Source organism: Barbus barbus, assembly GCF_936440315.1.
Source record: "Barbus barbus genome assembly, chromosome: 11".
In the NCBI taxonomy this organism is placed as follows: Eukaryota; Metazoa; Chordata; class Actinopteri; order Cypriniformes; family Cyprinidae; genus Barbus; species Barbus barbus.
In genome coordinates this window covers 14,167,552-14,183,914 of record NC_136739.1, presented here as the reverse complement: position 1 = coordinate 14,183,914, position 16,363 = coordinate 14,167,552, and the positions used below count along the sequence as shown (strand labels likewise).

Sequence of the window (16,363 nt, the reverse complement as noted above, 5' to 3'; positions counted from 1 at the left end):
TCCCAGTAGAACTTTCATATTTATGAATTATAGTCGGATTTAAGGATTTACACATTTTCATAAAAACTTTGCCTGTGGTGTCCAAACTATTTGTATTCAATGCACATCGACATCCATTATCTGAGGAAAAGCATATGGATTGCTTATAGGGTCATCAGTTTTTTAGAATTAATATATGAAAAATCGAATGCATAATTTAATATCTGAACATTTAAATAAAAGAATAAGAATATGAAATCACTTAAATAACGTAAATTCCTCATAGTTCTTCCTCATAGACATTTGCCAGTCACTAATGTGTTCCTTCACAGTTAAGCTCTGTAAAGAATCCTGAAGGCTGTGATTTTTAAACATAGAGTAGTAGGTGGAGAGGAAAGAAATTATGATTATTGAAACTACTGTCATGTCCGAGTTGAGTCTAAGCTGATATGAAAGCTGAGTTTAGTGATTTTTAAAAAGTTTTACTGTTGTGGTTAACCTGAGTTTCATGAATAAGTTTGCCCTGTATTGTTGAGACCTTTATTACAAAACCAATGACAGTGACGCTGTGCATTTCTGTTGTTTCCTTTGTGTCTTTTCTTTTTTAATGGAGATGGTGGGTTACTAATTTAGGTTTACTAGCATAATGCTTTAAAATATGCATTATAAAATAGTGGCACATAAGTGCATTGGTGATGCAGGCAGTTATTTACAAGAATTTCTTATTCATCTTTGACATTACAAGATTAAGCAAGCATTAAACATGAATCCATGAACATCCTTCTTGCAACAAAATGCAGAGACATCAGAATCATGCGCCATGAACTAGTTTAGTAAATAGACTGATTGATCATGCTGTAATTTAACAGCTAAACTTCTGGTGACTCATGACCAAATGCCTACCTTTGTTACGGTTTATTCACCTGACAGCATATGATGTGCTACAAAGCAAACCCCTAATGAGGGGAAATGTACGGAATAAAAGAGTCTAGGGCAAATGGCTTTATTATAACTGCAACAGAAATCAGATGCTTTGAAATTCAGCTGACATTAGAAATTCTGTGCCACTGTCCAGTTCGCCACAGGCTTTTAAACCACTCACTGTGGGTACAGAGCTACAGGAATACACATAAATAGCTTTAAAAAAGCAATTAGCAGAATCATGTGAATGAAAACATCCTTTTTGTGCTAATACATACATTCTCCACTACAAAAAGAAAATATTTTCCCTTGACATGACCTTATGACGAGAGCCCATGAGATGAGAGACACCAAATAAATGCAGTGATTCTTTCTGGTTCAATGCTTCTAATAGTATCTGATAGCCACTGTTAGTACAAAAGACTGCAGTTCTGATCCAGAACCTGATGAGCTGCCTGACTGTCTATTGCCTGCAGTATATACTGTAGATGTTTGATCTCTTAGGCAGAGTTACCCAATTGGGGGTTTTTGTGATAACACTGAACCGAACACTTCTGACTTTTAAGCAAATAAAAGGTTAAATGTAATGCAGGTAGCACATTATCCTTAATGACATTCTATTCTGTCTGATTTCTAAAAAAAAAAAAAAAAAAACACAGAGGATGTTAAATAGTACTTTGCAGTCTTTAGCCCAATTCACACTGCACTGACTGACGCCGAGCTGGTTTTGTCAGATCAGGGTGTTACCTCTGTTGGCATCTGTTGCTGTTGGTCTGCACTATGTACACCACACTTTGTGTCCAATAATCAATTTTTCATTTGAATTTACGATTTTTATTGATTTTATTCAATACCGAAAATGAGCAATTTATCACATTCTCTCCAAAATCGTAATTTTTTTTGTAGCAATGCATTGTGGGATTGACTCGTCTATGAAAGATACATTCACTTTATATATTGGACAACGCATTTGAATCTTTTACAGCTTCTTGAATGTCTTACAATATCCAGTGGTGATGTTAATTTAGGGGATCTCTGATATTGTAAATATTATTGGCATATTCGTGGTTGTAGCCCACTTTTCTTATTCTTCTTTCTTAAAAATCAACAAAAGAATACTAATCATGACTGACTGAATGAGTATCATCATTTGGCACAAAGCACATTTATGAGTGAAATGCACTGAGGTTGATGGGTGACACAAAATAATTGTTCAATGTCCAAAGTTCACATGATGGTAAAGGTTTGTCAAACTTGTGGGAATAACAGTGTCCTCCATTTAGTTTGGTGTGTGTCCATCCAAGGTGAAACTTATCCGTCATCATGATAATGACTTGCATCAAGACTGGAGATCTGTGTTACTGACAGAATGCTGGCATGACAAAACATTAAGTTGAAAACTACCTCAAAGAAATAGTGTTGAACGTTTTTGTCTGTATAAATGACTGGTATGTTATCTGTGTGCAGATAACAGTGACAGCGTTCACTATAAGTGTTTGGAAATACAACCACTTGATGAGAAACAAGTCTTTCTTAGTGTTTGCAGTCTGTGAAATGTCTCCTCTATTGTTCAGTGTGGTGGTACTTGGTTAGTTTATCGTACACACTTATACAATTCCCTCGCTGCGTTTACTCCTCCACACCACTAGAGCAGTCATGAGTAGCGTCACCAGAATGGGCACCACGATAAAAGGACCCAAGATCCGATTGGGTGGATCATGAAGCAGCCGTCCAGACATTGAGCAGTCATGGAAGTAGTGCCTGTGCACCCGGATGAAGAATTCATCCACCATTCGATTGGGCCAGAAACAGTTCATCTTCAGAGCCACCAGGAATGTGCAGTTGGTCAGTTCTCCATAGGACCTTTAGGAGAGCAAACAGAAGAGTAATGTCAGCAGTTTGCATAAGATGGCATTATACATTTTTAAAGTTGAACTCCTGATTTCAAAGGAGTCAGGATAACGAGAAGGTGCTTTAAATGTGAAGTGTGTGTTTTTTTCTTTTTGATATTTAAATACTTTCTCCTGGCCTGTAGGAGGTAGATGTTCAGAGCCAAGTATAGGAAAGCTGCTTGTGTTTATTTCTCAAAGAGTGCACACAGTGTGGCACTTTCAAAACATTGGTCTTTTAGAGTGGTTCAACATGCCAATTTTTAACTTACTGCAACGGCCACTAGATGGGACAAACTGAGCTTTTTGCAACTGCGAAACAATTAAATGATTCACGGTTTCTGAATCGCTGGTCAAAACAGTGGAAATGCTACAAAAACTCCTTTACAAACCAATTGCCAATGTTTTCTTGAGAATGTAATCTACTAAATTATATCTACCATTAAATATTAATGTTCTAATATTATACAAGACCATTAAACATTAGGTACACTATATTGCCAAAAGTATTGGGTCACCCCCTTCTAATGAACAGGTTTGCTACTTTAGTAATTCCCATGAGTACAATTCTTAATGTTAAAGCATATAATGATATTCTAGGGAACTGTGTGCTTCTAATTTTATAGCAACAGTTTGGACAGGACCCTTTTCTAGTCTAACATGACAGTGCCTCTGTGTATAAGGCAAGGTTCAAAAAGACATGATTGATTCAGTCAGTGTGGAAGAACTTGACTGGTCTGCAGAAAGCAAAGTCCTGATCCCAGCTGAACACCTCTGGTGTGACTTTAAATGCAGACCTTGAGCCGAAAATTCATCACCAAACAGCAATGATTTGTACATACACTATATGGACAAAAGTGTTGGGACACCCCCTTCTTTAGAACAGAAGAAGGCACTTCCAAAACTGTGGCAACAAAGATGGAAGCATAATTCATGTATTTAAAAACTGTATTTCCATCTCTGTTGCAACAGTTTTGAAAGTGTCTAAAATGACTGTACCCATATACAAGTCATTGGTGTTTTTGGCTCAAGGTCTACATATAAAGTATCATAATATACTTTATAAAATATCAGCTGGGATCAGGACTTTGCTTAATGCTGACCAGTCAAGTTCTTCCACACTGACTGAATCAATCATGTCTTTTTGAACCTTGCCTTATACACAGAGGCACTGTCATGTTAGACAAGAAAAGGGTCCTGTCCAAATTGTTGCTATAAAATTAGAAGCACACAATTCCCTAGAATATCATTATATGCTTGAACATTAAGAATTGTACTCATGGAAATTACTAAAGTAGTCAAACCTGTTCATTAGAAGGGGGTGACCCAATACTTTTGGCAATATAGTGTATGTGTGTAATATGTTATTTTGCTAACTTATAGATTTTGTTTTGTGTGTTTGGCTAATCTAGCCAATAAGAGACTGCTATACCTCCTTTTATTGTACAGTTGTGCAATTGTCTACAATACATTACAGATGTCTACATTATAAAACTGATCCAATATCAGGTAAAAAATAAATAAAAATATAGCTGCGAGCAGCGATGACGGGCCCAAGCCGTCAGCATACGCCACCCCGGTGGCATCGATAAAACGGTGCCCAGCGAGCACAAGCATCACAGTAACCCTCTGGCAGTTTGGTTTTAAGGGATACGGCAATTAAAGGGTTAATCCAAACCATCAACTCTGTGAAACACACACACACACAGAACATATAAAACTTTAAATTCTGTGAAAATTTATTTTTCATTGGTAGTTGATGTTAGTTAATGCATTTACTAATGCTAACAAATGAGAAATTATTATAGTTACCAAAGCTTTTAATGATTTATAAGCATTTTTTAATGATTTATTTTTCCATTAACTAACATGAATAATTTTTTCTAACACAAATTAATAAAGTAAAAAATATATTGTTAATATTTAATGTTATTTGTGAATTAACCAATGTTAAAAAACAACATTATTTAACTGTTGTTAATTTACATCATTAATAAATATATACCATTTAATGTTGATCAAAATCAATTCCAAAATGTGTTAATATATTATTAAATTTTAAAGTTTTATCTTTTGAACATGACTATTTTTCTAATATAAAAAATATTTTGTTCATTGTTAGTTCATTGTAAGTTCATACTATCAATGAAGAATTAACATGCTGTAAAATATATATTTCATTGTTAGTTCATGTTAATTAATGCATTCCCTACTGTTAACAAATGAGACTTAATTATAAAGTGTTATCAAAACCTTTAATGCTTTATAAGCATTTTTTAAGGATTTTATTGAGATGTTTAAACAGACCCTCTCTCTCTCTCCCTCCACACTCACTGAACTCACACAGTCAGTCACCCACCCAGTCACCCACCGCAAACATTAGAAGCACAGAGACAGGAGAACTCTGATAGTTTTTAAATTTTCTCCTCCGCATAGTGTATTGTAAATTCATGAAATTAATCACATCCTCAGACTGTATTGTTCTGTGTATGTAATTTTTTATGAAGTGTTTGGAAGCTGCTCTTAAAAGAAAAAAAGAAAAGAAAAGTTTTCTCTTTTTTACTGTAACTTTAATAAATTGCCATTAAATCATCGTTCAAGATATCCTAAATCCGTCCGCAATTTAGCATCTTCAGTATTTTGGCATCATAAGAAAAAATGTTTGGTGTGATTTACGTGTTTCTGTTTGGAGGAGTATGAATTTGTTTACAGCCTGTTTAAAAACAAAACCCACATTAAAATAAATATAGCCGACTTCCTGTTGGTCGTAGCTAATGACTGTAAATTAGAAAGTTGTCCGGATTAATAAGAACAATTTATGTACCGAGTTTGGTGTCTGTAGCTATCATTATATATATATATAAACATTAATAATTATATACCATTTAATGTTGATCAATATTAATTCCAAGATGTGTTAATATATTATTACATTTTAAAGTTTATCTTTTGAACATGACTATTTTTCTAACATTAAAAAGATTAATAAATGCTTTAAAAAAATTGTTCTTTGTTAGTTCATACTATCATGGAAGAATTAACATGCTGTAAAAATATATTTTTCATTGTTAGTTCACGTTAATTAATGCATTTCCTACTGTTAAGAATTGAGACCTTATTTAATGATTTATAAGCATTTTTTAAAGATTTTAAAAAACAGACCCTCTCTCTCTTTCTCTCTCTCACCCAGCTCCTCAATCCACACAGTCACTCACACAGTCACTCACACCCCACCCCACCCCCACCCCTCACTCAGCTGCAGGCTGACAGGGAGCTCTCACTCAGATGCAGGCTGGCAGGGAGCTCTCACTCAGCAGTCTAACAGCTTTCTGATAGTTTTTAAATTTTCTCCTCTGCATAGTATATTGTAAATTCATGAAATTAATCACATATCCTCAGACTGTATTGTTCTGTGTATGTAATTTTTTATGAAGTGTTTGGAAGCTGCTCTTAAAAGATAAAAAAAAAAAAAAAATTATCTTTTTTACTGTAACTTTAATAAATTGCCATTAAATCATCGTTCAAGATATCCTAAATCCGTCCGCAATTTAGCATCTTCAGTATTTTGGCATCATGATAAAAAATGTTTGGTGTGATATCAGTGTTTCTGCTTGGAGGAGTATTAATTTGTTTACAGCCCGTTTTTAAAAAAAACCCACATTAAAATAAATATAGCCGACTTCCTGTTGGTCGTAGCTAATGACTGTAAATTAGAAAGTTGTCCGGATTAATTAGAACAATTTATGTACCGAGTTTGGTGTCTGTAGCTAAAACTAACCCCCTCATTTTTGACAAAAGGTGGCGCTATAGAGTGTCTCTTCCACGCCCGTTTATGAGCTTTTTCCAGTGTCTAACTATCATTAATACTGATATGTGTGTTGAGTTTCATGACATTCTAAACATGTTATCTGCCTCAAAATCACCAGAAACGAATTTTCAACTTTGACACGTTGCCATGGCAACATAATTTTAGATATCAATATTCCCTTCACAGTTTTACATCGGCCGTGTTTTGACATTATTCTGGTGAAGTTTGAAGCAAATCGAGGTAAAAGAAGATGCTGAATTCAAAGCATTTTGAAAACTACACACTTCCTGCAGCCAGTTGGTGGCGCTATAACTTTCAGTCATAATAGTCACATCTATCCGATCGGCATCATACAACGAACAAATCACTGAAGTTTGATCTACATCATACAATGTATGTGGACGTTATTAGGCATTTCCTGGGTCTCATTTTTCGCCATAACTTCATCGCCTCGCCACGGGCAAACCGTTCGACATATCAAAAATATCTTCGCAATTTAGCGTCCCCAATGTCTTGAGATCATGTTCACCTAGTTTGGTGGCAATCGTATGGAAATCCTCAGAGGAGTATATCAAATTCCAGAGCATGCGCTTTTTAAACAGCCCTGAATAGCCGACTTCCTGTTGGGCGGAGCCTAAGACATGCTGTGCGGAAGTTGTTCAGCTCAATGAGTTCTATATGTGTACCGAGTTTCATATGAATACGTGCAAGTATGTGTGAGCTATACATCGTGTTTTCTGACAATTTTCCAGGGGGCGCCGTAGAGCCCCTGTGCCACGCCCGGGTCCCAGCCTCAGCGGCGTCCTAATGGCCGCAGGTTCCAATGTGCGTGCCAATTTTCGAGAGTTTTCGGGCACGTTAAGGCCCCCAAAAGTGCCCGGATGATTGAAATAAAAAAAATAAAAAAAAAATAAATAATAATCCTTAGAAGAACAATAGGGCCCTGCGCCTTACTGGCTTGGGCCCTAATAAAAAACATATAGGCACTAGTTGATGGGTTCACTAAGATTGCTCCCTAGTGGCAAACCATTGAACTTTTGGCAACACTGGTTTAAATCAAAATAATTCAAAGGCATCAAAGCTTCATAAAGCAATGTTTTGAAACCCTAATCACTAATGGCCATTACTGATTTTCCGTTATATTTTCTTATTATATTTTCAGTTTGCCATTATCACTGAAAGGGCACCATTTATTGGTAGCAATGTTTTATTGCAGTACAAAAGACATTCAAATAAAAGTAATCTGGTTGATATTGTTTTATGCTTGTCTTTATTTGCACATGTGGCACCGATATTTGGACTGGTTTTGTACTGTAATTAATTTTCGAAGAAACCCTCTCATCTGTCTCATTCAGACAAAACCGGTCTGAAAGCCTCGTTTTTGCAATGCCATTTGGTGCCACACCAGTTATCCAGAATTTACACAATTTATAATTCATATCAATTTTATGCGCTGAAATATAAAAGCGCAATGAATTAAGCATGTCAATAACTAAGATTTCAAGACTATAATTTGGAAACCATGAAAAAAACTAAAAGCATCATATTGTGGAGTTCACATGTGCTAACTATTTGCTTAGGTTCACTTGAATCTCTCTTGTGCTTTTCCTAATCATGCATAAAATGCACGTCTGCATATTTGTGTAAGAGCATGCTTGATAACTGCCTTTATTAAGCTGAAATAATTCTCTCAGTGACCCTTAAGGAGCCCTGCTGGAATGAGATCGCCCCAATAATGATGATGATGAAGGTGATGAAGACTATGTCCTCTCCAGTGAAAGAGCTCAAGTAGAGACTGTTGTGCAGATGAGCTCTTAATAGGCCCCTGTGTGAGTGTTAGACCCTGATCTCCCTCCCCTGGGTCGTCTATTTATAAGCCCAGCCAGCCTAGCGTGGGATGCCTGGCATAACCAGCGCAGACTTTTAATCAAGAGTTTTCTTCCGGGCCTGTTTTGGGGGCTGGAGCAGACCGCACGCCCCCTTCCCTCACATGTGTGTGTCTAGGTCACCCCTGTGTGCACAGCCAGGCTGTAGAGGCTAAGGGTGCTTGGTAAAGGAAATGGGAATGATTTAAAGAAGCCAGTGGAGAATGACTGGAACTACTGAAAATTCAAAAGAGGGGTTTATTAAAAGATTGACTTGAAAACTGAAATTTAAGCACTGCGCTATACTATGTATATTTCTATTTTTATATTTCTTATTTTCATGCCTATATACAGCACTTTCATTCTGATCATAATGATCACATATAACTGTGTGTGTGTGTGTGTGTGTGTGTGTATGTATGTATGTATATAAAATTAGATGAATATTTATATGTATATGAATATGATTTTGGTCCATACTGACATGATAGCATCACGCAGTTGCTGCAGATTTGTCAGCTGCGCATCCATGATGCGAATCTCCCGTTCCACCACATCCCAAAAGTGCTCTATTGGGTTGAGATCTGGTGACTGTGGAGGCCATTTGAGTAAAGTGAACTCATTATCATGTTCAAGAAACCAGTCTGAGATGATTTGAGCTTTGTGACATGGTGCATTATCCTGCTGGAAGTAACCATCAGAAGATGGGTACACTGTAGTCATAAAGGGATGGACGTGGTCAGCAACAATACTCAGGTAGGCTGTGGCGTTTAAACAAGGCTCAATTGGTACTAAGGGGCCCAAAGTGTGCCAAGAAACACCATTACACCACCACCAACAGCCTGAACCATTGAGACAAGGCAGGATGGATCCATGCTTTCATGTTCTTTACGCCAAATTCTGACCCTACCATCTGAATGTTGCAGCAGAAATCGAGATTCATCAGACCAGGCAACGTTTTTCCAGTCTTCTATTGTCCAATTTTGATGAGGCTGTGTGAATTGTAGCCTCCGTTTCCTGTTCTTAGCCTACAGGAGCGGCACCCGTTGTGGTCTTCTACTGCTGTAGCCCATCTGCTTCAGGGTTCGACGTGTTGTGCATTCAGAGATGGTATTCTGCATACCTTGGTTGTAACAAGTGGTTATTTGAGTTACTGTTGCCTTTATATCATCTCTAACCAGTCTGCCCATTCTCCTCTGACATCAACAAGGCATTTTCGTCCACACAACTGCCGCTCACTGGATATTTTCTCTTTTACGGACCATTCTCTGTAAACCCTAGCGATGGTTGTACGTGAAAATCCCAGTAGATCAGCAGTTTTTGAAATACTCAGACCAACCCGTCTGGCACCAACAACCATTACACGTTCAAAGTCACTTAAATCCCCTTTCTTCCCCATTCTGATGCTCGGTTTGAACTTCAGAATGTCGTCTTCACCACATCTAGATGCCTAAATGCATTGAGCTGTTGCCATGTGATTGGCTGATAAGCAATTTGTGTTACCAAGCAATTGAACAGGTGTACCTGTGAAAAAGTGTTGGCCCCCTTCCTGATTTTTTTGCATGTTTGTCACACTTTAATGTTTCAGATCAAACAAATTTAAATATTAATCAAAGATAACACAAGTAAACAACATGCAGTTTTTGAATGAAGTTTTTTATTATGAAGGGAAAACAAAATCCAAATCCACGTGGCCCTGTATGAAAAAGTGCTTGCCCCCTAAACCTAATAACTGGTTGGGCCACCCTTAGCAGCAACAACTGCAATCAAGCGTTTGTGATAGCTTGCAATGAGTCTGTTACAGCGCTGTGGAGGAATTTTGGCCTACTCATCTTGGCAGAATTGTTGTAATTCAGCCACATTGGAGGGTTTGAGCATGAACCGCCTTTTTAAGGTCATGCCACAGCATCTCAATAGGATTCAGGTCAGGACTTTGACTAGGCCACTCCAAAGTCTTCATTTTGTTTTTCTTCAGCCATTCAGAGGTGGATTTGCTGGTGTGTTTTGGATCATTGTCCTGCTGCAGAACCCAAGTTCGCTTCAGCTTGAGGTCACGAACAGATGGCCGGACATTGTCCTTCAGGATTTTTTGGTAGACAGCTGAATTCATGTTTCCATTTATCACAGCAAGTCTTCCAGGTCCTGAAGCAGCAAAACAGCCCCAGACCATCACACTACCACCACCATATTTTACTGTTGGTATGATGTTCTTTTTCTGAAATGCTGTGTTACTTTTACGGCAGATGTAATGGGACACACACCTTCCAAAAAGGCATGCATAAAAACTGCATGTTGTGTTTACTTGTGTTATCTTTGATTAATATTTAAATTTGTTTGATGATCTGAAACATTAAAATGTGACAAACACGCAAAAAAATAAAAAAAATCAAGAAGGGGGCCAACACTTTTTCACACCACTGTATATTAATATTATAATGTTTGTATTGCTGTGCCTGGGTACCAGTCATAGAGACAGCTGTGGTACAGATTCAGTAATGGTGGTGGGAGTGAGTCCGTTTTACTGGAATTAAAGTTCAGGAGAAGATCCAGGTTGTGTTAAACCAAGTCTGTTAATGGACTGACCCTCAGCTCACACCCCTGACCAGCTCTGTCTGCCTGTGTATTTATAGCATTCACAATAAAGACTAAAATAGACAAAGAGCCAGCCAACTATCTCTGCAATGGACAGTTAAATAGCATGCTAATAATGGAAAATAGCACTGTATTTATTTGTATTGGTGATTGCGAAGCTTTATTATTACTGTTCATTCTTTAGATTAGACAAACCTCTAAATGTATTCAACTTTGGCATGTTAAATATATCCGTTATTTGTATGGAGACAGTTAAAGCACAACACATACAGAAATATAAGAATGCACAGGCATGTATAATGTACGTGGCCTCATTTGAAGCCACACAGGAGCACATTTGTAAAGGGCAAAAGATGGATCAATACAAACGGCATAAATGGCAAAGTCCCATAGTGACATTTCATAAGGGTACTAAAGGTGTACTTTCATAAGGGTGGCCACTAAAGAGGTCACCACCATGAACATGAGCAAATCAGAAGTCTAATATCATATCCTCTCCAGGCGGATTGCAGTGCATGTTATAAAGATATGCACATAAGGTTGTGGCATCCCTCTCTACATCAGTCATCACGTTTTCTTTACTCTGTAATTGCTTTAAATAATATTGTAACCCTATAATAAATTCATGTAACTTCAAAGCCATTTCGGTGCAGCTGCCAAATTCATTAAGAGCACATCAAACCAGGATGAGATGTGCTCAACTCGTGGAAAATGAGCTTTTGGTTTCTGCTCTGCTGGGGAGACAAACGAGCATTTCATCAAGTTTCTGTTTATATATCCAAATGCACAGAGTGATGAAGAAGAGATGTCAAACGCATCATCACCAGCTTGAACAGAAACAGCTGTGGCAATATTCAGCCTGTAGCATCTGTTTGAGAGGAAGTAATTTAGTGAATGAGTTCAATTTGGATGTTTAATCATAAGGAGCTTCGTTTTTGCCCTGTCAAGACCTATTATCATGCAATTAGCAAGTGAATACAGATAAGATGAAGCAGTTCTGGTTAAAATGCACTCACTGTACTGAGGCCATCAATTACTCTTATGTCGCTCCAAACCTGTGTGACTTTCAATACAAAAAATGTTGAGGCAGAATAGCATTGTAAATTTAGTTCTGGTTCCTCACACAATCTATCTTCAAAAGATCACAAGATCTACTATTATGGTGCAACACTTTTTGTATAATTAGGCAAAATTACAACTTGAATGACTTTAATACAACTATTAGGGGCAAAATTGTTGGTTGTGGGGGAATAGTGTCCCAAGTCATGAATATAAAGCATTTTCACACAATAAATATTTAAATGATTATTTTTAATGGATTTATGTAGCTTAAGGATCTGAATACAAGAACAATTAAATTAGTAAAAAGTTTATCTTTTGGCAAGAAAGCTTTTCTTTCAAATAATTTCTCACATTCAGTTGAATTATTTAAATTATGATTTTTTATTATTTGAGCGGGAAATCTTTGGCAGCACTGTGATGATCAAATGGGAAATAAAATGCTTAAATGACTGTTCTTGAGAAAATGTCTTGTTTTGCACATGGAGAAACTAATCTGATAAAAAAAAATTGGTAACACTATTGTACAGTGTCCTTGTTATGCATGTTACATAATAGTTACACAGTAATAACAGTAAATTATGCATAATTATATGCAACTAACCTTATAGTAGGTACATAGTGTTAATATTACTCCATTCCTAAATATATAATTACTCTGTAACTAGGATACCTTAAAATGAGTGTAACCATACTGAGTTTAATATAAAACTCAGGAAGTCTTTGAGTCTATAAAGGGTGACTGCTGGTGCTTTTCTCCATTGACCATGTGGTGGGAAAGTCTCTCCGGAGCTTTCAGTCTTGAAATACAGTAGATTGAATTTCAAAATGGTTTAACGCCACTAAATATAACTAGTCAGGGACAAACATCAACACCCAGAGACCATGACTACAGCACACTGTCACTGCTCAGGCTGTGAGATGTGAGGGTTTCCTGCAACTATAACCAATCACAGAACAGAGATCACAGCAGTGGTTTCATGTTGGCGTTTCATGGTCAGTCATTGCTTTCAGTAACAGCCTCTTTGCAAAGTCTGCAGTACATTGCTACATCATGCTCAAATAAAACACTGCACAAATAATTGTCTTGGTAGTTTCTAGTAAATATTTATATATATATATATATATATATATATATATATATATATATATATATATATATATATATATATATATATATATATATATATATATATATATATATATATATATATATATATACACACACACACACACACTCTCTCCACCCTCAATACCACGACTGAGGTGAGACCCTTGAGCAAGGCACCGAACCCCCACTGCTCCGGGTGTATGTTCACTACGGAGTGTACACTTGGATGGGTTAAATGCAGAGCACACATTTCACTGCTGGTTATACTCTGTATAATTGTGTATGTGACAAATAAAAAAAAAAACTAAACTAATGAAATAAATTAGGTAAATTTAAAAATGCCAGTGGGGCAGAAAAATAAACTTGGAGGGAGAACGAGTAGTTTTCATACTCCATTACTAATTTTAAAATTTTATTTGTATTTATTTACACTAAACACATTTTAGTAGACTTAAATGGATAGTCCACCCCAAAATGAAAAATTTTTCATTATTCACACTCATGTCATTCCAAACACACAAGTCTGGAACATATTTTTGAAGAATGTTGCAAACCAAACATTTTCCGTTCCCATTGACTTCCATTGAATTATTTGTCAACACAGTGGAAGTAAATGGGAAACAGAACAGTTTGGTTACCAACATTTTCCAAAAATATATTTTTTATTCCATAGAAGAAAGGATATATACAGGGTTGAACATGAGAGTGAGTAAATAATGACAATTTTCATTTTGTGTAAACTATTCAATTCATTTTGTTTAAAGTTAATCAATCTTATTTTAAGGATCTTTAAATATTTGTACAAGAATAAAATTATTATACATATACACACACACACACACGCACATAAAATCCCCCCACCCCCACAGAAACAGCAGATCCTTGCAGAATGTCCTTTAAAACATGTCGAGCATGTGTATCTACTGCAGTTACGAAAGCTGTTGATCTCAGTCCCCTGGATCCTAAAGGGGATGTGAATTAAGGCATCACCCTCTTGTTGGCTCTCTCTCTCTCACACACAAAGTCATTAAGTGTTATCAAGGCTGACAGAGGGGTTTAAATGCTTTCAAGTGTGGTCACATTCCACAGAGCTACTGGAAACTATCCCACAAACACCTGGACTATTTTTGTTTTGTTAACAACCGTTTTATTTTGTGGAACAGTAGTACAAAAATCAGCTGTACAAATTTAAAACCCATCCCACCCCTTGGTAGACTTAAAAAATAAAATAAATAAAACAATAATAATAAACATTCATTAATATTAAAAGATAAACAAATAATAAACATTTTTACAAAGATTTTAGAAAATACGACAACATTAAAAGCTGAATGCCATGAATTTACAGTTTTCACGTTAGATCCATGTATAGGAGAAGTAGAGAGTTCCATCGAGATAATGTCCAACAAATACACAGTCCAGGTGTGAGGAGGATTCCAACGGTTGACCAGCAATTTTTTTGCTGCTGTGAGAGCAGCTAACAGTAAAGATCTCTGTTGGACGGACAAGGTGAAGTCCCAAAAGTCATTCATGAAAAAAAAGGTGCGGAGAGTCAAACATATCTCAGTACCCAATAAATATGATAGGTCCAGTGAGAGCTGAGTCTAAAAAGGTGAGAGAGAAGGGCACTCCCCAAAAAAATGCCTAAAACTCCTTGGGAACAGAGATTACATTTAGGAGAAGACGATAGATTCATATAAAAACGTTTCATTGGAGTCAGGTAAACCCTATGCAGCAATTTCCAATTAATAATTTGGTGATTAGGGTTTTTAAAAGACAATTTAAACATACCCCATACCTGATCGGAAAATAAAACATGCACATCCTCATTAAGATCCTTAGCCCAAACAGTTGTAATGGATAAAGGTTTGTATACATGCTCTAGAAGAAAGATGACTGAAGCAGAGGAGGGAGATTCCTCAGAAGGAAGGATTAGTTTGTGCAAAGGGTGAACAGGCAGTTGAGAGTTCCAAGGCACCCCATGCCCGTAGGGCCGATCTACTACGCAAATGCATAAAAAAGGAGGTGCCTGGCAGATTATATTGAGTTTTAAGATTCTGGAAGGATTTTAAACCACTATCATCATAGATATCTCCCAGAGTGTTTACTTTACTATGAGTCCATTGCAGACAATGAAATGGAGTACTGCCTGACAAAAGGTTATTATTGTGGAAAATAGGTGAATGCCTATGCCATTTTGTAGCTAGTTGTGAACGTCTTTCAACATCCCTCCATGTGGAGAGGAGGTGGGTTACAATGGGACCAAACCGAGATTTACACTGCCTAAACGGAACTCCTGAAAAAAACAACATGCATCAATTTATACGGATAAACAATAGATTCCTCTATTGCTCACCAAGACACAGAAGCGTCAGGATCAAACCAAACTGCTAAAGGGTGGAGGGAAAAGGCTCGAGCATACGGTCTAAAATTAGGGAAAGAAAGAACTCCATGTAATCTACGTACATCGTTGTAAGGTAGTCAGTTTAATAAGAGTCAGTTTCCCATCCCACATATACCGTGAAACACATGCATCTAGTTTGTTCCAGTAGCCAACCAGTGGAGCGAGAGGAATCATGGAAGAAAACAAATTGATACGTGCACTGTAACCGATTTCTGTAATTTGAACAGTATTTTACTGTAATATGTACAGTAAGATACTGCAAAATATATATACAGTATTTTACTGTAAACTGCAAAGGATTGTGGGAAAAGATATGTATTTTACAGTAAACTACTGTAAATTTACAGTAGTGAACTTGCCCGCGAAAAACTGACCAATGGCAAGGGAGATTTATTTTATTTGGTGGAAGCAGCGGTAAAAGGACAAAAGAGAAAGGTTACACTGTTAACCAGACAAAAAGGTATGTATATTATTTCGGTTTTATACAAAACAGAGATATTTTAAGATGTTTTAACTTGTTAACAACAAACTCACATTATTCATTGTGTCCTTTTTTCATATCGGGAGTTGGGGTATTTTTTTCTGACTGACGGCCGGTGTTCTGTCGTAGCATACTTCACCGGATTAACGCCGCCATAACGGTGATAACATAGACTGGTGAGTAAACTAAGGTCACCTATATTAGTCGAAATAAACCTTAGTTAAACCGAGAAACACGTTTGTAGGTTATGCTAC

The 16,363-nt window shown here is 36.8% G+C and overlaps 1 protein-coding gene across 1 annotated transcript in view; it reads right to left on the bottom strand.

Annotated features, from left to right (window-relative positions):
• Positions 1–967: 967 nt before the first annotated feature.
• LOC306876593 (receptor activity-modifying protein 1-like) overlaps positions 968–16,363 on the bottom strand; it is a 50,492-nt gene continuing 35,096 nt past the window's right edge. Inside the window, exon 3 of the mRNA XM_079427890.1 lies at positions 968–2,763. Within this exon, the coding sequence (XP_079284016.1) occupies positions 2,508–2,763 (256 nt within the window). The 3' untranslated portion in view covers positions 968–2,507. The remainder of the gene's footprint in view (positions 2,764–16,363) is intronic.